General features: G+C 39.2%; 1 protein-coding gene across 5 annotated transcripts in view; it reads left to right on the plus strand.

Annotated features, from left to right (window-relative positions):
• MAP2K5 (mitogen-activated protein kinase kinase 5) overlaps positions 1 to 22,805 on the plus strand; it is a 270,206-nt gene that overhangs the window by 171,116 nt on the left and 76,285 nt on the right. For 3 of the 5 annotated variants that reach the window (XM_024761657.1, XM_024761655.1, XM_024761658.1), the window contains one exon: positions 15,538 to 15,567. The exons of the other annotated variants lie outside the window; for them this stretch is intronic. In XM_024761657.1, coding sequence (XP_024617425.1) covers positions 15,538 to 15,567 — 30 coding nt within the window. The remainder of the gene's footprint in view (positions 1 to 15,537; positions 15,568 to 22,805) is intronic. 5 annotated transcript variants of the gene reach the window in all.

Below are 22,805 nucleotides of genomic sequence, written 5' to 3' on the forward strand. Positions count from 1 at the left end.
AGAGCTTCTGGAAAGGGCACAATGAGAAAATTAAGCCATTATCCCCTCTCTTTCAAAGGAATTACTTTTTGAAATGTTTACATATGGTTCAAAAAGCCTACTAATTTGGTTAAAGCATGGAATGCATGTGTTATCTTCCACTCTCACCTCAAACTCCACTAAAAATTACCGTGAAGGGATTTTTTTTTTTTAATGCTTATTACCATAAAGAGAGGGAAAAGAGGGACTTCCCTGGCAGTCCAGTGGTTAAGACTCTGCGCTTCCAATGCAGGGGGCACAGATTCGATCCCTGGTTGGGGAGCCAGGATCCCACATGCCGCGTGGCGTGGCCAAAAAGTTTTAAAATTTTTATTAAAAAGGAAAGGAGACAACAGCAACCAGATTTTGAATGTGGGAAAGCAGGTGGACAACAGTACACAACTTAGCAGAACTGAGAGTGTTGAAATCCTAAGCTAGCAGTAGAGAAAGAAAGAATCACCTGATTTCCTTTAAACTACCCAGAAGGCTCAGGAATTGGTGGTCCCAGGTATCTGGAACTAGGAGTAGAGGTGGGGCCAGAGAAGAGAATTGTCTTAAAGATGTCTGAGAAACAGTTAAGCTGTTCGACCCACAGGTTCTTTGCCTAACTCAGCATGAGCAGACAGTCAGTCACCCCTCCCCAGCCCTAACACAAGACTGAGTAGAGGAGTTTCTCTGAGAATAAAATAAGTGATACCTGGCAGTGTAGAAGGCTGGGTCCCATTACTGAGCACAGAGGCATTAAGTGAAAGTTTAGATTCTAAATGTGGAGACTTCCAGTCATCTTACCACACCCTGTTCCTGGGACACTAGAAGCCAAGATTACTTTTCAGGAAGGATACTGGAGGAGACTTTCTTTTTTTTTTTTTTTGACATCTTTATTGGGGTATAATTGCTTTACAATGGTGTGTTAGTTTCTGCTTTATAACAAAGTTAATCAGTTATACATATACATATGTTCCCATATCTCTTCCCTCTTGCGTCTTGGAGGAGACTTTCTTTAGGGAAATGTGACCAAGAGGCCTTAAAGATCCAGGCATTGGGAGTTTTCCAGGGAAACAGTCCAATGAGATCGCGTTACCTCAGCCTACAGGCTCCACTCACAAGCACAGAGTTACTAGTCAGATTTGTAGTGCCTTACTCTTAGCAAAACATTTGAAGAAGGCTTTTAAGGTAAGAACAGAGACCTAAAATAACTGAAAAAGAAAGCAATTTGGAGGGCTTGGACACTATGCAGGGGAGAAAAATTCAAATGAACTCTAATATTCTCAGAGGGATAGGAGAAAATGTTGCATCTAGGAAACAAGAACAGGCTGCTGTAACAAAGGAACTTTCAGATGACAACAACAAATAGAGTATTAAAAATTAGAGAACCAGGGGCTTCCCAGGTGGCGCAGTGGTTAAGAATTTGCCTGCCAATGCAGGGGACACGGGTTTGATCCCTAGTCCAGGAAGATCCCACATGCCACCAAGTAACTAATAAGCCCATGCGCCACAACTACTGAGCCTGCACTCTAGAGCCCACGAGCCACAACTACTGAAGCCCACATGCCTAGAGCCTGTGCTTCACAACATGAAGAGCAGCCATCGCAATGAGAAGCCCACGCACTGCAACAAAGAATAGCCCCCGCTCACCTCAGCTAGAGAAAGCCCACGTGCAGCAACAAAGACCCAATGCAGCCAAAAAAAAAAAAAAAAAATTAGAGAACCAGGTTAGGAAGTCTAACGTAAAAAACAGAAGTTTCGGGAAGAAAGAACAGAGAAAACAAAGGGGAGGAAATCATCAATAGAAATGTTTCAATTTTAATTTTATAACATGAGAGAAATATTTGTATGTCATTTCAGATGGCCTTCTTCTTAGTATTTCTACAGAAGAACCAAAAAACCCTAACTTTTCTAAATGATGTATGTCAGTGCTTTTGCCCAGAGAAAGTGAGTTTTTGTAGGAGAATAGAAAATTATTGATTCTCTATAGACATCTGTAATAGAATTGTCCCAAGGAAAATTTAGGGTAAAATGTACAAATAGTTGGATGTAACTACCTTGTCTTATGGAACTGTGAAAAGCTGTTAACACATCTAATTTTTTTGATTTTACCTTTATACATACTGTTTAATGGATATCAGATAAGATTCATTAGATATCAAGAAAATGCAGTGTGATTTTCTACATTTACAAGCAAACACATAGAGTATAGTGAGCTGTGTAAAATGAAAATAAAAGTATTGAAAAAGTGACATGGATCACCCAGCCCAGTACCTTTGACAGAAGTTTCTGGAGAAGTGTGGTGAAGAGTATGTCATTTTCTTTCTATGATATATTTTCCGATATTAAGGCTATCATCCTAATCCTTGAACTGTTAAAGAGCACACATTTTGCGTTAACCAGAAATGTTGACGCCACCCCTTAAAATCAGTGTTATCTTGGCCAAGTCATTTTGCCACTCTGAGTGTCAGCCTCTTATCTGTGGAGCAAAGATAACATTAGAAGTCATTCCTCAAATATTTATTGAACTTTTTATGTGCCAGATACTTTACTAGGTGCTGGGGACACATTGGTAAATAGGTATGTTCCCTTTCCTTGTTGAACCTACAATGTAATGAAGGAGGCAGTAGATAAACCATAATAGTAAACACCTATCTTTTTGAGAGAAGGCAATTTCAGTATTCGAGGCTTTTTTTTTTTTTTGCGGTACGCAGGCCTCTCACTGTTGTGGGCTCTCCCGTTGCAGAGCACAGGCTCCGGACGCGCAGGCTCAGCGGCCATGGCTCACGGGCCCAGCCGCTCCACGGCATGTGGGATCCTCCCGGACCGGGACACGAACCCGTGTCCCCTGCATCGGCAGGCGGACTCTCAACCACTGCGCCACCAGGGAAGCCCATATTCTAGGCTTTTTAATAAATACTTTCATCTAACAGTAACAACCCCATCAAATTACTTTGAGAAGTAAGCTTCTCTTTGAAATAACATCTAGGTAGTGGATGTTTACCAGGTGAAAAGAATTATGGAGCATTACCTAGACTTGGTTCCTGCCTCTAAATATACAGAAGAACCTATTCCCCGCTCTCCCTACAAAAAAAAAAAAAAAAGTTTCCAGAGACACAACTGTCTCTAGTGGATCTACAGCTGCAGCTTTGTTTTGCCTTTCTAGCCCCTGGTGATTATGAACCTGGTCTGAGGGGTGACGGATGGCTCTGGATGCCCTCTAAGCAGCTGCTGTCAGCTTCCCTCGACCATAAAAACTTGGCATTTGGTGTGCACTACTCAAATATTGATTTTTTTTCTCCTCTTCCTTTTTATAATTATTGTCAAGAACGTGAGTGGACATTGAATCTTATTATAATATGTTATCTGCTGCTCCATCTAGTGAAATATCTTACCTGTTGATCAGAAGTTTCTGCTGAAAACCATCGGAAGGCTGAAGAATTAAAGCTGAAGGGTCCAAAGACAAAGAAAATTTCAGTGGAAGATTGTATAGGAAAGTGGGTAGAAGTGTGGTTCTGGAATCCTTGTCATGGGCCTCCTTCCCTTCCATTGAAGAATATTGAGGAAAACAGCATGTAACAGTTCCAGTCACTCATTCCTCTTCTCACGCTCCCCTTTCTGTAATTGTCTTAACTTGACTTTTTTCTATTGTCATTTTTTGTCTAAAATTTTATATAACTTATTGCAAAAAGGAGCTGTTAAAATGACCTTTGGCAGATGATGGATCGACTAGTTCAGCCTTTTGCAAGGTCTGTGAAGGGATCCAGCTGTCTCAGATTACCATGCCTAAATGTGCATTTTCCAAGGTTGTCAGTGATTGCAGTGAATGTGAAACTGGCAGACAAAGTGAAGTGTTTCCCACTGAATGAGGCATTGTTGAGCTTGCTTTGTGCTCAGAGCTATCCTGAACAACCATGAGATTGACAAAACAAGATGGAACAGGTGCTAGCAGTCCCAGCTAAGCATTTTATTATTTTGATGGATTTCAGACTGATTTTAAAGTTTTTCCAAGAGCACATGTCCAAATCGTGTATACACACAAACACACAAAATTTGGACTTTAAAAAAAAGAAAAAAAAAACATTAAATCAACAAAGTCTTGATATGAAGAATAAAGAAATAAAGAGAAGACAAAGCAGGCATTTGACAACCCATATTCCAGTGTTTGAAGGATTGTCAGTGGAGAGGCAAGCTGCTACTTTATGACTGACGGGCTGAGCTTTCTGAAGCTAACGAAAAAACAAAAAGCCCGTGGTTTTCTATTCAGTATAAAGAAGAGTTTTTTAATGGATAGATCCCTGCACCCTTCCTACTCAACAGTGCAGTCATCCTTTTAGAGGTTAAAAAAAAATGCCCACATCCCTAGGGGCATTTAAGTAGTGACTGAATACTTGTCTCAGGTTTGTTTCTTTTTAAGAAATACTTTGTAGAAGAGACAGGTGTAAGGTTAGACAAGATGCAGTCATTTATTCATTTAGTCATTTAGCAGATTTTTGTTGAGTGCCCATTATGTGGCAGGCACTGTGCTAGTCACTGGGGACATTGCTAGGAATGAAAGTGACAAAATCCCTGCTTTAATGGAGCCTACATTATAAAGAAGGGCGCTTGGCAATAATAACTTTTTAGACAGAAATAAACATCACCGTATGATAGGAGTAACTGAGTGGTGTCGGGTTGCTTTTGAGTTGAGATCTAAAAGATAAAAGGGGCCAGTGTTTTAGTGACATCTGTCAACTCTAAAATTCTGAGTGTGATAATTTGAGGAACCGCTGCTGCTACCTTTGAGATACTGAGCAATAAAAACCACTGCTCGTAGAGATCTATCAATACTCAAATCCAGTGACCTGAAATTGGCTTTAAAAATCCTCTCAGGGCTTCCCTGGTGGCGCAGTGGTTGAGAGTCCGCCTGCTGATGCAGGGGACACGGGTTCATGCCCCGGTCTGGGAGGATCCCACATGCCGCGGAGCGGCTGGGCCTGTGAGCCATGGCCCCTGAGTCTGCGCGTCCGGAGCCTGTGCTCTGCAACAGGAGAGGCCACAACAGTGAGAGGCCCGCATACCGCAAAAAAAAAAAAAAAAATCCTCTCAAAGATCCTACAGACTGTTTTCCATACTTTGGTTCTGAACTGAATAATAATAACTTTAACATTTTTTTAGCATTTAATTAGAAAAATCTTTTGCACTCCATATCTTGTATTTAGAGACTAGAGTGTTTTTTAACTAGAAGAGAGACATTAGAACTTGTTAAATCAGATCCCTCCTCCTACCAGTGAGGAAGCTCGGGTCCAGAGAAGGGAAGGACTGTGCCCACAGGTACAGCATAAGCGATGAGGACTGGCAGCTGGGACCTCTGATGTGGAGTGGAGTGTGCTTTCCCCTATTCCTTGCTGTTGACATCTTCTCGCTCAGTGTCATTCTAGAAGGATGACAACGTACATAACACTTTACAAAGCCATTTGATATTCATTATCTCATTTAAGCTTCTCCCCACTGTGATGGAAATGACCAAAAAATCAGTAATTTAAGTTACCCAAGATTATTCCACCAACTTTGATCTATAAGCATCAAAGTTCCTATTTTGCAAATAAGGAAACTGAGATCCAGAGAAATTAAAGGACTTTTCCAGAAAGATTAGGTGACTAGACCAGGGAGCCACAGTTAAATGTCTGACTCTGGATGAAAGTCTGCTTCTTCCACTATGCTGTAGAAAAGAAGTAGATCAGTAGTTTGAAAAAAGGAGAGAGAAATGGTAACTGTAAATGGGCAGGAAATCAGGTAAAGGGAAAGGCTGGTTTATTGTGACTCTGCTCATAGTCAACACTGCTTTTCACAGGATTGCTACCTACACTCTCCCTATAGTTGGTTCAGCTTTACTGTATTTTTTTAAAATAGATTAATTAATTAATTTATTTATTTTTGGCTGCGTTGGCTCTTCGTTGCTGTGTGCGGGCTTCCTCTAGTTGTGGCGAATGGGGGCCACTCTTCGTTGCGGCGTGCGGGCTTCTCATTGCGGTGGTTTCTCTTTGTTGCCGAGCACGGGCTGTAGGTGTGCAGGCCTCAGCAGCTGTGGTTCACGGGCTCTAGAGCACAGGCTCAGCAGTTGTGGTGCACGGGCTTAGTTGCTCCGTGGCATGTGGGATCTCCCCGGACCAGGGCTCAAACCCGTGTCCCCTGCACTGGCAGGCGGATTCCCAACCACTGCGCCACCAGGGAAGCCCAGCTTTACTGTATTTTGAAATGTACAATTGCTGTTGTTTTTCAGAAGCCCAGACCTAGTTTATTTTTTTTTTAGGAAACACAAAAATTAACCTAATCTCCAGTATGTCTGCTATAATAAAATGGAAGCAGGTAGATGAGAGTTCCATCTAATCAGTAAACATTTATGTAGTGCTGCCTTGTGTTGGCAGTAGGGATACAAACTTTGCCCTCAGGAGCTCCTTGACTAGAAGGGAGAAAGATAAGTAAAAGTGCAGTGGAAAATCGCATAGGACTGGGCAGATGAGTGGGAGGGCTGACATCAATGTCAAGGATAGCATTTCAGTTATCTATTACTCTTAATAAATTATCCAACATTAATAGCTTAAAATAACCTTTTTTTTTTTTCCTCAGGATTCTGTGGGTGGTGAGGGTGTAGTCAGATGGTGGTTAAGAAGGGAAATCCAAGATGACTTCACCTGCATGCGTGGAGTCTTGGTGTGGGGATGGCCACTCCATACCTCTCCCTTCCTTTCTTCCCTCCCCCCTCTCTCAGGAGCAGCAACACACAGAGAGGCCAGAAGTGTGAGCATATTACCTGATTATGACTCTCTTGACTTTGAAATGTCTGGAAATACAAGTGTGGCTTAGACGGCGCTCGATAGACTATACCCCAGCACTGATGTTTTCTCAGGTGCCTGTAGCTACATGACTCCAGTGAGCAGTTTAGAAATGGAGGACACCCCACCAAGCTGGGTCTCTAGGGGCTGTTATCAGGATTAAAGCCACCCACACTGTTAGAGCACACAGGTCAGCGTTATACAAACATATTGAAAGAGTGTCATTTCTTAATTCTTACTGTAAAATGGTTATTGAATTAAGCACATGAGATGGATTTGGGGGCAGTTAACTCTAATCTTTTCCCTTCTTGTACCCCTTCAGTCTTTAACAAGAAACAAGCCATCTATATTAATCATAATGCTGAAGTATGTGAAAGTGATTATTCTAAGCAGTGAAGTATGTGTAAGAGGGCCTTACCAGTTAAAACAGTCAGCCCCTAATACTGAAAAGTTTGTATACTATGTTTATTAAAGTATTGTAGCTTTAATAGTAGAAGCAACCAAGCCATGCAGCACCAAGTTGACCAAGCTCTAGGAGACATCATCATCAGGGCGTATATCATAATCAACAAATGCTCAACATTAGCCCACTGCAAAATACTATTTCTGGTGTCATGGAGAGCATATGAAAGTTTATGACTTAGAGTTTGCCCTTAAACAAGTGAAATTTACCGGCATTAGAGATACAGGAAGATAGTTACCAGGTGGGATGCGATACACTGCCCAGTGAATGGTATGAACAGGGAGGGTATGGAATTTGTCCTCACAATTGTTTTCTGGGACTAACTCCCAACAGAAGAGGAGGAATAATTTGAAACAAACTCTGAAAGGATAGGTAGCTTGGAGTCATCTATTCATCCATTACACTATCTCAGATTCCACCTAGGAAAACCACCCTTAGTATTGCATTTTGAGTTGTTCAAAATTTGAAGAACATTTATTTTTCTATTAGAAAAGTAAAATGTCTGCTGTCATCCATCATGACTGAACTTTATCTCTCTTTAATTCAGAGTCTCTCACTGAATTTCCTCTCAAGGCACAGAACACCATCAAAAGAGACCTTTGCAGTTGTTTCTAAGTGACTTTTAGAAATTCAGTTATATACCCAGATATTATTTAATTAGCATTACTCTGAGTGAAGCTACTGATGGAAATCAACTTGAAACACTTAGAATGTCTTCAAAGCTACAAAAGTGGGTCTATTTAAATGGAGGGTTAGTGGGGGTTCCGTTTTTTTTTTATCAATTAACTGCCTCATATTTAGTATGGCCTGGTTGAAGTTATATATTGCATTTAAACCACAGTGTTCCACTAAAAAATAATTCAGAGTTTTTGATCTAATACAGTATAGACAGACAGATTGATATATACACACACATACAAACACACGCACACACATATAGACACATATATGCATACATATACATATATATGCATAAACACACACAAATTCTTTTTTAAAGAGAAAAAAGAAAATGATGCAAGTGAAATAGCATTATGGGAGAGGAAGGAGAATTATGTTTTTTAGGACAGCAGGGTTAGAAAGACCAAGCAACATTTAAAGTTTCAAAACAATAGCATTTAGTGTGAAATCTACTTTTTATCATCCTTACCCAGCCATCAGAATGAAGAAAGACAGTGTCCAGCTGTAGCAATAGTTTGGTAGCAGGAGAATTAGAAGTAAAGGTACTAATGCCTGAGGGGTGGGTCATGAATTAATAATTGCTATGTGGCGGATGAGCCCCGTCAGAAGAGCTGAAAATGAGGAAGTTGCCTTGCAGAGCGCTATCAATCACTCAGTGACCATAACTTCCAGTAATTAGTGTATTTTATGGGCCTTTGCTTCAGTGGCTCGGAAGCACATATGCTCCAGTCACAGCTAAACTTTACCAGAGTAATATTCCAGGATGATTTATCCTCCTGCTGCACTGGGATATAACCCTATATTAGGTGAAGATTGTGAACTAAGCTGCAATAAAGTGTAAGTTTAGGTACAGTTTGCCCAGGTTGAGACCTCAATGTATCATGCTTTTCAGCATGCATGGTTAGACTACAGCAAGCAATCATTTTTAACAGTAAAACAAATAAAGCAATTAAAGGAACAGCATTAGGATATTGTACTTGTGAATTACTGTTGCCCTGGCCCCATTTAAGTGTCCACTGTAATAAACCCATTTCTAATTTAAAAAGAGAAAAAAAAACCCACTGTATTAGAAACATTTATTTGTGATGCTATCTTTTCTCCATTATTATTAGTAATCTGTGGGATAGAATGCAGGACCTTCTGAATGATGGATAAATGTTTGATTTATTTCTTTGTGCTACTGTGCTTGGGATCTTTAAGTTAAAATAAATTTACTTTTTATTAATGGACTCTGGTGAGGATGAATAGTTCTTTTTAAAATATTGGGACCTCTTAAGAAGCACTCCTGGTGGGAAACTCACATTTAGGCTCTTTCTACACAAAGAAAATGTTGTGAGCTCTCCAGAGCACTTGGCACCTTTTGAACAGGCGTCGTGAGTTATTTGCCGTGGTTCATTCACCCTCTGCGCTAGAAGTCTCTGGGGCCTTTGCAGACAGGGGCCTTTGCCATTGCCAAAACATCTGTAGAGCCCAGAGTTACCAGTAATTTAACAAGCTTTGCCACCAACCTACAGTATGACCTTGGGCAAATTAATTAAGCTTCTTGTGCCTCCAATGGGCCATAATTCTGTTTGTGTTAAAGAAATCCTTGGAGTTATAGGAAAGCATTATGTGAAAAGAAGTATAAATTGAATAGGGAAAACATATGCATGGTTCCACTGAATTCTTTTTAGGGTGAAATGTTTCTACACTACTTTTAATGATGGTTGTTCTTGAATTTCCTTAAATAGACACCGGTGATAAGCTGATTTCACCAAGCATGGATGGGAAGGTGTACACAGTTTGATGCTTTTGTTATATTTAATATTCCGTCTTTAATTTGCAATGTATTATAATGTCACACAAGTTAAAACAATAATAGTAAAACAAACTAATTGTCTTTAATTAAAGTGAATTAGGTTTTGATTTTAATATATTTGATGTAGTGAAAACTGATAGTGTGGAGGGTCCCAAAGGTTATTAGGGCATATTTCTATTGGGCCTGATGGTGTTAGTAATAACCCTCTTCCTCATAGTTCTAGACATGAACAAATATGCCACTTCATCCGTCTCTGTTACTCGCACTTATGCCCCTCCGCAGGGGTTGCACATTCCACAAGTTATCAGCTAATGGCGTTATACATTAAAAATTGAAGCTTTCCTCACTCCGAGGCCTTTCAAGTCTTTGTTCTTAAGCCCAAGACACTTTGGAGTGCAGCTGCAAACTATAGGCAGAAGATTAAATTAATTTGTAACTCTTTTTTTTTGGTACTGCATTACTAAATCCTCCACATTTAATTGAAACCCTACTTCAAGATGCTTTGTGTTTCTGTGTTCTTTGTTGTCAATTTAACCTCCAAAGCACTTGAACACTGGTAAATTGCTGTTATATCCTTTGGATTGTTTTTAAACCATACAGTAAGAGGACAGTGAAATTGATACACGGGAAGAAAAGAAAAATCTCAGGGTAGATTTTGAGGTATTTAGTATTTATTATGGTCCTTCGCTAGCATAGTTTCAGATGATTTAAACTCTCTCTAGGACTGTGTAAATTGGTCTTGGGATGAAATCTCACCTAGGGAATTTTATGTAATCCAGTAGTTAAGTCTGATTTTTTAAAGTTTCCCTGTGTCTGAATGTCCCAAAGTGGCTGCTGCATTTCTGTAAAATAAAGGTTTAACGGCAGCGCACAATCTAAATGCAAAATCCTTCGATGGAAATTTGTGTAAAATGTGCACAAGGGTAATTAAGAACAAATTTTAGGGCTTCCCTGGTGACGCAGTGGTTGAGAGTCCGCCTGCCGATGCAGGGGACACGGGTTTGTGCCCTGGTCCGGGAAGATCCCACATGCGGCGGAGCGGCTGGGCCCGTGAGCTATGGCCGCTGCGCCTGCGCGTCCGGAGCCTGCGCGATCGGAGCCTGTGCTCCGTAACGGGAGAGGCTACAGCAGTGAGAGGCCCGCGTACTGCAAAAAAAAAAAAAGAACAAATTTTAGAACATTTCAGACTATAAAGTCCTCCTTCAGCTAGATCACTGGCTATATTGAAAATGCTTATTTTCGATTTGCAGTTTTGCTGAGAAACATAGAATATGTCTAAATTAAGAATTTATAAAATCCAGTGCTCTTCAGTATAGCTGTAAATTTAAAGCTACTCCCACATTGTTGATATTCTAAGTTGGTCAGCTGATCACCAAAAACATATCCTGAGTTTGTGTCCTGCACTTGCTTTCTGGTTACAATGTATGTTTTCTCTTTATCATTTATGACTTCATGACAATAATTATTCTTATTATCAACAGAAGCCATCTTTGTTGCTTTGTAAATAAACATCTTCTACCCTTTTTGTTAAAATACAAAGGTTTCTATCACACGTTTGTTATGTATTTGGCAATTGTTATCATCGCACTCACACATATATTGGTTGTTTAAATGATAAAGTCCAACCTATTCAGATACTGCTAACTCAAGAGTATTTCACAGATTATGGTTGGACAACTCAAAGATCAATAAGATAACACTGAGGAGCAGTCCTAGTTTTACAGTGAAAGGTTAGTGGTTTACTGTTATTTAAGTGTATTCCCAACTGGTAAATGTTTTTAGAGCATTCTTTTTCTGCCTTTTGCATAGTAAATCTCCCACCACGAACAGAGTATTTAGCACTTTGCTGAATCTTATGTATTTAGAATTAAAATGCACTTTTTTATTTAACATTAAATAGAATCCACTCCCTCCCTCATCTCTACCTCCACTTCCCCAAAATAAAGCTTTTCCAAATCTTTTACAATGTGAGCCGCTCCCCTGCTGGGAATGAAAAGGATGTTAGAGTCATTTGATGAATTGCTGGCGCTTCTGTGCGCCCACATTTTTCAATATACGTTTTTTTAAACTGGACTTAAGCTGCCTAAATTTAAATGCTTCTTTTGTAAAGATGATGAAGAAGGCAAAGACTTCCATTGGCTAAGCCCTAATCTGTTTGCTTTGTTGTGATTCTTTTTTTTTCTCTTCTTTAACCCATTTATAAATCTGCATCTACATACAAAGGTCATTGGTTGGCTGAACTTAAACCATTTTACTCAGTAAATTTAATTAAGAAAATACAGTGCAACTCATAAGCAAATGAGTTTTTTCCGAGTTTTAAACCAAACCACCCTCTTGAGTGCTGATTGCCTTGCCCGACCCCTGGTGATACAGAAACAGGCAAAATTAAAAAGGACATTAAAGCTTCATTAAATCTGAAACACATTTAGTACAGTGACATATCTGCAGGCCATTTCAGAGAAGATTACATACTCTCTTTTGTAAGTTTCCTAATTTATAATACCTTGACAATAAAAACTGGGGAAATGCAAGTAGATTAATAGACCAGTAAGGGTAAAAGATACAGAATGGCCCCAGGTCCATCTGTCTCTGAAATATTCACTCATAGCATATGTACTCCCTCTTCCCCATAAAGGGTTCAGTGTTTATTTTGACTTTTGACAGCCTCAGCCATATCTGCTAAGAGCCCTTTTCCTTTTTTACCTTCTCTTAATTGAACTTGATAAAGAGGTTCTAGGGCTTAGCTATATATTTCCCTCTATTTGGCCACCAGATAAATAGTGTAGAACATAAACATTGCAGCTGCATTCAACCTGAAAGGGCAGAGACATACATGGAAGGCAGCTCCCTCTCCCAGGGCCTTAAAATGACTGCTTGTGGTGCCAGCCTTATAGCACTGCTGCCAGTTTTCACTCGTGTGGAATTGGAATCCTTGGCTTGCCACCGGAGCAGCCCAGTGGTGACGCTGTGGGAGAGGAAATGATTGTTGCGCGTCTCTGGTCAAGAACAGGGGACCATTCTCTGCCCTCAGATTGAAAAGAGGTCAGACCTGCAAGGTGCCTTAGAAACAGTCCTCGCAGGAATGTAGTTGACAAGTAAGACTGAGCTTCCACAGGATATCAGGAAAGTGCACGTGAGTAAAGCCAGTTCCAAGAATGTTGAGGTCACTAGTTCAAGCATTGCCACCTGTTCCCAAGCAGGCTGGTACAGAGATGCTCCCTGCTGACTTTTCTCTCTGTTCTCTTGATGGAGGTCTCTTACAGAGTAAATGAATATCATCAGCCAGCCTAATTACCTTTTACCAGTTGTGAGAGGGGGCCACGTAGACGAGTGCACATTCCCAAGTCTGCTGTCGCCTTGCCTCTCCATAGAATAGTGATGACTTGAGAATTTGAGGCTTTGTGTTGAAGTGGAAAAAGTTCACATTTTTCACCTCATCCTACTCTTTTTTTTTTTTTTTAAAGTCTTCCTTTTATCATTGCTGAGTTCTTTAATCTACAAGAACCAATGGCCAGTGTTGGCACTGGCCAGCTAGTTTAGACCTTAACTGCATATATGGTGGGCAAGTTTCTTCTGCTGGTAAGCTACGTGGACAGAATTCTTCCATAGGCCCTAATGACATGTTCAACATATACCAGAGTGAATGGTGCAGCACCTGTAGAAGGACTTCAGATAGGATGTTCTAAACGTTTTCTAGTAGTTATTAAGCTGTCAGCTTTTTCAGGCGAGAGACCCTCCTCTTGCTACTTTTTCCAAATGAAAGAATGTGCAAAACTCATAATCTGCAGATGGGTGTGATGATAGGTGACAGCTTTTGGTGAGCTGTCACTGCCTGTCAGTTCAGTACAGAATGGTGCAAATGCCTAGCCCACCCATTACTGCCACAAAAGACCATAGTGGCTCTTTCTGAATCAATGTGCACATTCTCATTGGCCAGAAACGCACTGTGTTTACAGAATGTAAGTCAAATCAATAACCTGTTTTGGGTGAGGGTGGAGTGGAGGCAGTGGAGAGCTGAGTCCCTCCCCTTCCTAACTAATAGCAGCATATAGACAACAGACATAATCACACAAAACTGTGAAAGGGAGTTTGATTAACATCCATACTCTCTTTCCTTCACTCTATAGTTGAACAGATTAATGACATCCAGCAAATGAAACAATGATGGTATAACTTTATGTCTTGAAAATCTGAGAATTCTGAGTATACAAGAAATGAGTACAAGGTAACAAATCTTACCAAGTATTCATATATATATATATATATATATATATATATATGTACACGCACACATATATATATACACACACACACACACACACATCCAAATGAGTGTTGGCCCTTTCCAAGTAGTCACCTTACATGGTCATATGGTTTATTCCTATTACATTGCTGTCGCTCAAACTGGTATTAGAACTTTAAAAATTAACCTCAGCATCTTCATGTCTATCCTTATTAAGGAACAAAATATTTTTTCTTTGAATTTGGCTTTGGGTTTTGGTAATACCCGTAGGCCGTTCAGACCTTAGTCAACAAATAATTTGCATGATCAAAAAACAGAGGGGTATGATTTTAAGCTCAAGATAAGATGCAGTTCTAATAAAATGAAGTAGTTGTTCTTCTGTGACTTGAAATGATTCTAAAAGCAGTTCCAAAAGAGGAGTTCAGAAATGTTTGAGCAGTGTCAGTGTCTTTGAGATAAGTGCACAACTTCTCAAGATCTAGAAAAGCAATGTAATATGCTGGAAAGAACCCTGGACTACGTTGCAAGTCTTGGGGTCAGTCCCCAGGCTTCTGCTGATTAACTGTGTGGAAACATCTTCAATGGGACTCTGGGGTTCTGATCTGTAAAACAGATTGATGTTTCCTTGGATCCATTCTAGCTTCAAAGTTCCCTGATGTAGTGATTCTACTTTGAAAATATTTACAAATACCTATAAAGGATTTCAGACCTGACGATGGGCCACATTATGAAGTTGCAAAATTTAGCCACAGTTCTCTTTAAATAAATTATGGTATGTTTGGTAAATTTGATCTTATCGCTTCATATCAATCCTATTCCTGGTTGAATCATTTTGTTTTCACAGGTGAGAATTCAAAGACCAAAATTAAGTGAGTGGCCTAGAAACACATAGCAGTTTACTAATTAAATAAAATTGGAAGCTGTAAGGATTCAGTTACCCAATTTCAGACCTATAGTTCCAACTTCATAGTCTTGAACTGCCACTTTCCCACTAGTAGTAGCTCTTTTCTTCTAAATATGAATGGATGAAAAAAACTAACAAATAAATGAAAATAATGGCAAAATTTTCTATTTCACATGGCCCACTCCCCATTTCCTACAGCTCTTCCTATAATACTTATAACTGAAAATTCTACAGAGCTGTGGACTAGGAGCAATTAAGTGTTTCCATTTTTACAAGAGGAAAAGCCAACAGTATCCTATGGTTTTACATCTCTGTTTAGAAGAAACTGTCGTACACTTGTAAATGTGAATAATGCCCGTACAGCTGACAATATTCCTAAGAGAAACTATGTAAGGATAGTGTTTAGTTGTTAAAAATAGAATATTTTATCAGGGATACAACATTGTCCAATGTAAATGTTCATTCTATATATAGCTTTCAATGTAATTACAGCAATAATTTAGTTTGTGCATTTAAGATTGTGAGCTTTTTATATTTGCTGGATGTAATTCTGAAATTTAGTACTTGTCTGTCTTAAGATCTGCCCTGCATGCAAATCTATAACTAGACAAATATTATTTCCTTTCTCAGCTTGCTCTTGGGAGGTTTCCATATCCTCAGGTAAGATTGTTCATTACTGCCGTTTTCCACTGTGACATTCATTCCTATGTATGAAGTGCAGGGAGCAATTGTGAACATTTGAGCCACATACAAATAAATCTGTCCTGTTAAATTGAAAAGTGATATCTTAAAGGAGTCATTTAGGAGTCTCTATTGATTTTTGATTTTTTTATACTCCAGATTTTTTTCCTCTTTGTTAAAGGTTGAAAGCCATCATTGTGCTCTTCCTTTGTGTGGCACTGGTAATGTTTTTCCTCATCCCAACCCAGTAGCATGTGCTCTTACTGAGGTTGGAAAAGGGACACAGCCTCTTCTTGACACACTATTTGCGTTTTTGGATTCAATTAGTTATTTGAATTAAAGGATTGAGGTGAAGGGTGAAAATATCTAATCTAAGTCATTATTTTTGCTAAGCAAATAGATGGACCCCCAATTTTATGTGGCTGTGATTTCGAACATTTTCTTTTTAAAAAATTTGCCCTTCCTATTTACATTTCTAGGAAAATAAAATGTCCATTATGTTACCATTGCTGATAATAATCTCTATAGTAATTTCTTTAAGATTTTTATTATAGAAGGGTGCTAGCACTTAAAATATAAAGCTATTTTGTGGTTTGAAAATGATTCCCCAGTGTGTGTGGGGAAATAAGTGAAATGTCTAGAGGGATGAAAAATGAATGGTTTGACTGTTGGTTGATGCTCCCTGTTTTTCTGGCATCTTGGTCTGTACAGGCCAAAGTGCCCGGAGGCATGTCTGATTTAAAGGTGGTGTTGGTCTCTGCTCTTTAAGCATCTATTAACTTGCTATTATTATGCAAATACGTGTTGTGTTACACATACTAATTTATGCATGGTTAGATTATGCAGATGTGTCACAAACATGGTTATTGAATAATAGGATGGGGCTCATTCTCTCTACCATCTTTATAAGCAGTTTTAAGCAAATTGTCCTGGTACCCATGTGGACATTTCACACGCTGAAATGTCTCTTTTGTATCCTTTTTCTTTTACAGTTAAAGCCATCAGATAAGTGGAGGAGAAACCATCCAAGTTGTTAGGTTCAAGAGTGTCAGTCTCACTTTTCAAATTTGTAGGATTCTTTGTTTAAACATAAATACCAAGTATTCATATATATATATATATATATATATATATATATATGTACACGCACACATATATATATACACACACACACACACACACATCCAAATGAGTGTTGGCCCTTTCCAAGTAGTCACCTTACATGGTCATATGGTTTATTCCTATTACATTGCTGTCGCTCAAACTGGTATTAGAACTTTAAAAATTAACCTCAGCATCTTCATGTCTATCCTTATTAAGGAACAAAATATTTTTTCTTTGAATTTGGCTTTGGGTTTTGGTAATACCCGTAGGCCGTTCAGACCTTAGTCAACAAATAATTTGCATGATCAAAAAACAGAGGGGTATGATTTTAAGCTCAAGATAAGATGCAGTTCTAATAAAATGAAGTAGTTGTTCTTCTGTGACTTGAAATGATTCTAAAAGCAGTTCCAAAAGAGGAGTTCAGAAATGTTTGAGCAGTGTCAGTGTCTTTGAGATAAGTGCACAACTTCTCAAGATCTAGAAAAGCAATGTAATATGCTGGAAAGAACCCTGGACTACGTTGCAAGTCTTGGGGTCAGTCCCCAGGCTTCTGCTGATTAACTGTGTGGAAACATCTTCAATGGGACTCTGGGGTTCTGATCTGTAAAACAGATTGATGTTTCCTTGGATCCATTCTAGCTTCAAAGTTCCCTGATGTAGTGATTCTACTTTGAAAATATTTACAAATACCTATAAAGGATTTCAGACCTGACGATGGGCCACATTATGAAGTTGCAAAATTTAGCCACAGTTCTCTTTAAATAAATTATGGTATGTTTGGTAAATTTGATCTTATCGCTTCATATCAATCCTATTCCTGGTTGAATCATTTTGTTTTCACAGGTGAGAATTCAAAGACCAAAATTAAGTGAGTGGCCTAGAAACACATAGCAGTTTACTAATTAAATAAAATTGGAAGCTGTAAGGATTCAGTTACCCAATTTCAGACCTATAGTTCCAACTTCATAGTCTTGAACTGCCACTTTCCCACTAGTAGTAGCTCTTTTCTTCTAAATATGAATGGATGAAAAAAACTAACAAATAAATGAAAATAATGGCAAAATTTTCTATTTCACATGGCCCACTCCCCATTTCCTACAGCTCTTCCTATAATACTTATAACTGAAAATTCTACAGAGCTGTGGACTAGGAGCAATTAAGTGTTTCCATTTTTACAAGAGGAAAAGCCAACAGTATCCTATGGTTTTACATCTCTGTTTAGAAGAAACTGTCGTACACTTGTAAATGTGAATAATGCCCGTACAGCTGACAATATTCCTAAGAGAAACTATGTAAGGATAGTGTTTAGTTGTTAAAAATAGAATATTTTATCAGGGATACAACATTGTCCAATGTAAATGTTCATTCTATATATAGCTTTCAATGTAATTACAGCAATAATTTAGTTTGTGCATTTAAGATTGTGAGCTTTTTATATTTGCTGGATGTAATTCTGAAATTTAGTACTTGTCTGTCTTAAGATCTGCCCTGCATGCAAATCTATAACTAGACAAATATTATTTCCTTTCTCAGCTTGCTCTTGGGAGGTTTCCATATCCTCAGGTAAGATTGTTCATTACTGCCGTTTTCCACTGTGACATTCATTCCTATGTATGAAGTGCAGGGAGCAATTGTGAACATTTGAGCCACATACAAATAAATCTGTCCTGTTAAATTGAAAAGTGATATCTTAAAGGAGTCATTTAGGAGTCTCTATTGATTTTTGATTTTTTTATACTCCAGATTTTTTTCCTCTTTGTTAAAGGTTGAAAGCCATCATTGTGCTCTTCCTTTGTGTGGCACTGGTAATGTTTTTCCTCATCCCAACCCAGTAGCATGTGCTCTTACTGAGGTTGGAAAAGGGACACAGCCTCTTCTTGACACACTATTTGCGTTTTTGGATTCAATTAGTTATTTGAATTAAAGGATTGAGGTGAAGGGTGAAAATATCTAATCTAAGTCATTATTTTTGCTAAGCAAATAGATGGACCCCCAATTTTATGTGGCTGTGATTTCGAACATTTTCTTTTTAAAAAATTTGCCCTTCCTATTTACATTTCTAGGAAAATAAAATGTCCATTATGTTACCATTGCTGATAATAATCTCTATAGTAATTTCTTTAAGATTTTTATTATAGAAGGGTGCTAGCACTTAAAATATAAAGCTATTTTGTGGTTTGAAAATGATTCCCCAGTGTGTGTGGGGAAATAAGTGAAATGTCTAGAGGGATGAAAAATGAATGGTTTGACTGTTGGTTGATGCTCCCTGTTTTTCTGGCATCTTGGTCTGTACAGGCCAAAGTGCCCGGAGGCATGTCTGATTTAAAGGTGGTGTTGGTCTCTGCTCTTTAAGCATCTATTAACTTGCTATTATTATGCAAATACGTGTTGTGTTACACATACTAATTTATGCATGGTTAGATTATGCAGATGTGTCACAAACATGGTTATTGAATAATAGGATGGGGCTCATTCTCTCTACCATCTTTATAAGCAGTTTTAAGCAAATTGTCCTGGTACCCATGTGGACATTTCACACGCTGAAATGTCTCTTTTGTATCCTTTTTCTTTTACAGTTAAAGCCATCAGATAAGTGGAGGAGAAACCATCCAAGTTGTTAGGTTCAAGAGTGTCAGTCTCACTTTTCAAATTTGTAGGATTCTTTGTTTAAACATAATCTTTTCCTTAAAGAGAAGATCCTAAGTGTAATCACTTGGCATGCGTGCTCGCATTTAGTGAGGCTTTACTGTGTACAGCCTTGCTGCTTAGCTCTAGGTAGCCCATCAAATTAAAATCACATTTTCAGGATTTATAGCTCGTTAGAATATTTATCTTGGTAAGCCTCTTATTCTGTCAGTAATTTTTAAACAATTCACTGTTTGGCCAGTGTACGCATTCCCCTCAAATTTTGTAAATGAAGAGAAGAGGCACTATATAACTTCTCTCTCAAACGAGTCTTAATAGAAAACTTGTATAAGCCATCTAAGAAAAAAAAACACCAAAGATTGGGCGTGTAGCTGTATTCTTGAGATTCCTCATGCCTAGAGTATTTAATCAGTGAGATTTGATAAGTGATAAGTCTAAGAAACGATTGCATTTGACAAATGAAGCTTTTGAAGGCTCTGGTCGAATTTAGAAAGAGGCTGTCTACCTTTGCAGTATTGTTTTCTGGAATGTTTAAGTATATGTTTACTTGATCAGTCGAGTGGAAGTTGGAAAATTCTAATGTGTTGAACTCCCTAGGTAGCAATCACTGTTATGCCAGAGTGAGGGGAAAACTGTATTCCTTGAATCGTGATAGAATATTGTCACCAAATTGGGACTTTGATTTCAAATAACAGAAGCAGCTTTGATGCCATCAGGCCTGTTTCCCAGGTCTTTCAACAGAAGTTTGTGCACTTCATTGCTGGAATCATTAATGACTTTTGATGGAGTTGGCATTTATTTTACAGGGTTTGTACTATAGACTGAAGATTGGGAAAGGTTACTTTATAGATTCCTTTTCTACCCTTTTGCCTTCAAATAAAGCACATGAAGAAAAATGTTTATTTTTATAGTATCGCAGGGACTGGATTATGAAATAATACCTTCTCTTTGGCCCATATTATCTCATTTGAACCCCTAACCACTCTGTGTGATAGCCTCCCCTCATAAATTGGACAAACAGGATGGTTGATTTGCTCATTGTGGTACTGTAGGTGGTTTGGGGCCATTGAATCCCAAGTGGAATAGGCAGGAGTGAATCACACACTCTCAGGAGTGGAAGGTGATCTCAGACGACATCGAATCAAACCTCTCTACAATATCTCTGAAAAGCAAAGTTGAACACCTCCAGTGATAGGTAACTCACTAGTTTACAAAGCAACCATAGAGTCAAAGCTTTATTTACCAGGCTGAGGACTGCCTCATCTTAATTATTACCCACTGGTCTGGCCCTTGAACACATGAAAGATTTTCATATATCCTTAAGATCTCACAGTTTTGCATCCCTTATGTACCCAGGGCTGGGTACTCAAAGTCAAATCAGGGAACTAGATCTCAGCTGCCTTCACTAGTGGCAAGCTGAGGAGACTGGCCTGTTTGAAAGAACTCTAGACCAGGAGCTAGAAGATTAGGATTAGAACCCAGCTCTAACAAGCTCCGGTCACTGCAGGCCTTAATTCTTGCTTTGGCCTGTTTCCTCATCTCTAAAATGAGCGTCCTGATACCTGCCTTTCCTATCTGATTAGAAGTATGCAGATCAAATAAGATTATGGATATGAATTTCTAATCCTCAACCAAAGGTTGCAAGAGGCTGTGCTTGCAACCTGCCAGCTGCAGCTGGAGCAGAGTGTAAAATGAGCAGAAGGGAAAGAGGGGAGGCAAGGCCAGCATACAGACTCGTCCTTCCCCCAGCCCAGCGTCAGTGCTGCTGACAGCGTTGTTAGCAGCGTCTCTTCCTGCCGGTGACACAGTGTGTATCTGGTGGGGATGCAGATGAGGGAGGGGTGTTGGGAAGATAGCAGGGAGAGTCAGTAGCTGGGGACCAACATAAAGGTTAAAGGACTGGATTTTTATTGAGATAATCGTTCTCCATGAATATCATTGTTTGGGGGGTTGGGTTTTTATCTGTTATTTGAAAACACTGTCTATTTTAGTTTCCTTTAGGCCTTAAAGTTGCGTAGCCTCACTGGCATGCAGTTTAGGGCTCTATGGAAAGAAAGGTTAGGAGCCATTATAGATACACGGTCTTATTACTACAGCTTATAATAGGAGGAACAACGATGTCAGATTCACCTAGCACCTTTCCGACATCCAGCTCCAAAGCACTTGTTGTTATCTGACTCGGGACTGTTATTTCCAGCCTCCAGGTGAGCAGACTGAGTCTCAGAGAGATGAGGCGCCTTGCCTTGGGGATGAATGGGTACAGTTAGATCTAGGGCTTGCAGGCGACTAAACCAAATGACTGGCTCCGTGAACTCTGATTTTGGTTTGCTGTTCAAACCACTGCCCTCCTTCCCACTCAGCCCCACCAAGCCCTTCTCCTGGCTCTCCTTCTCTGCCCTCAGGAGGCCTCCTGTGTAGATGAGAAGGGTTGTGCCACGGAAGATGATGACAAGACCATTCATTCCCTAGAGCCCTTTTGCTTTTCTTACCATGTGTTTAGCAGAGTGATGGATCTGGAGGGACCCAGAGCTCTCACTGACCCCAGTGCCATTAAACTCTGCATGCCTGTGAAGGATATTTCGCAATAGCATAATGAAAACTTGTGTTTTTAAACATCTGGTAAACAGATAGTATCTCAATTTCTTGAACAATTCAGCTTTAATAGTCATCGGGGAAAATGTGCAAGTCCGGACAAGGACTAGAGCTGTGTATAGTTAATCATGTAGATCCAAATCCAGTTGACTTAAAAAACGTGATGGTGGGCAATGGTTTGTCTAACGACACCATAATTTAGGAGAAATGAAAAAGATTGCCTGCTAAAAACTGTCATCCTTCATTCAAACTTGACAACAGTACCCTGCATTAGGATGATAGTAAATCCATCACGGAGACTTCTCAGGGGATGTGCCAGCTCTGGCATTTGGAAATTGGTAAGCAAGATGCCACAGGAAAGTGAAGATAATATAGATACAAATGTATTTAAGGTACTTTTGCATGTGTAAAAATGTTCTTCTTTTGGCTGCATTTCCCGATCTTGGTTAATAAGTTACATCAAAATGACCTGAAGTTAAAAAAAGGAAAAAAATCTGAGCAAATAGTGCCCCTGGTATTGTAAAGCTTTGAATGTTTTCACACCCCATTAATTTATTACTTCTCTTTCTTCATCTTTAAATTTCATTTTTTTTTTTCAAAAATTCCGACTCCCTGCTGCTGCAGTGATTTTCATCTTGTTGTTAATTTTCCCTGCTCCATATGGAGCTCCAGACATTTCACCTGGAGGCTGTACTAGATTTTGCTGTAGTGATTGTACTTCCGGAGGCCAAAACTGTCATTTAGGGTTCCTGGTGCATCTGTCTGCGCCAGGCTTTTCACTGGCATGGGAGAGTGTGAATAACAAATTGGATGCACCTGAGATTCAGATGATTAGTGTGTTCTGTGAATCTCCACGACTTGTAAGCAGATAGCTC

Source organism: Neophocaena asiaeorientalis, unplaced genomic scaffold (assembly GCF_003031525.2).
Source record: "Neophocaena asiaeorientalis asiaeorientalis breed wild unplaced genomic scaffold, Neophocaena_asiaeorientalis_V1.1 scaffold465, whole genome shotgun sequence".
Classification (NCBI taxonomy): Eukaryota; Metazoa; Chordata; class Mammalia; order Artiodactyla; family Phocoenidae; genus Neophocaena; species Neophocaena asiaeorientalis.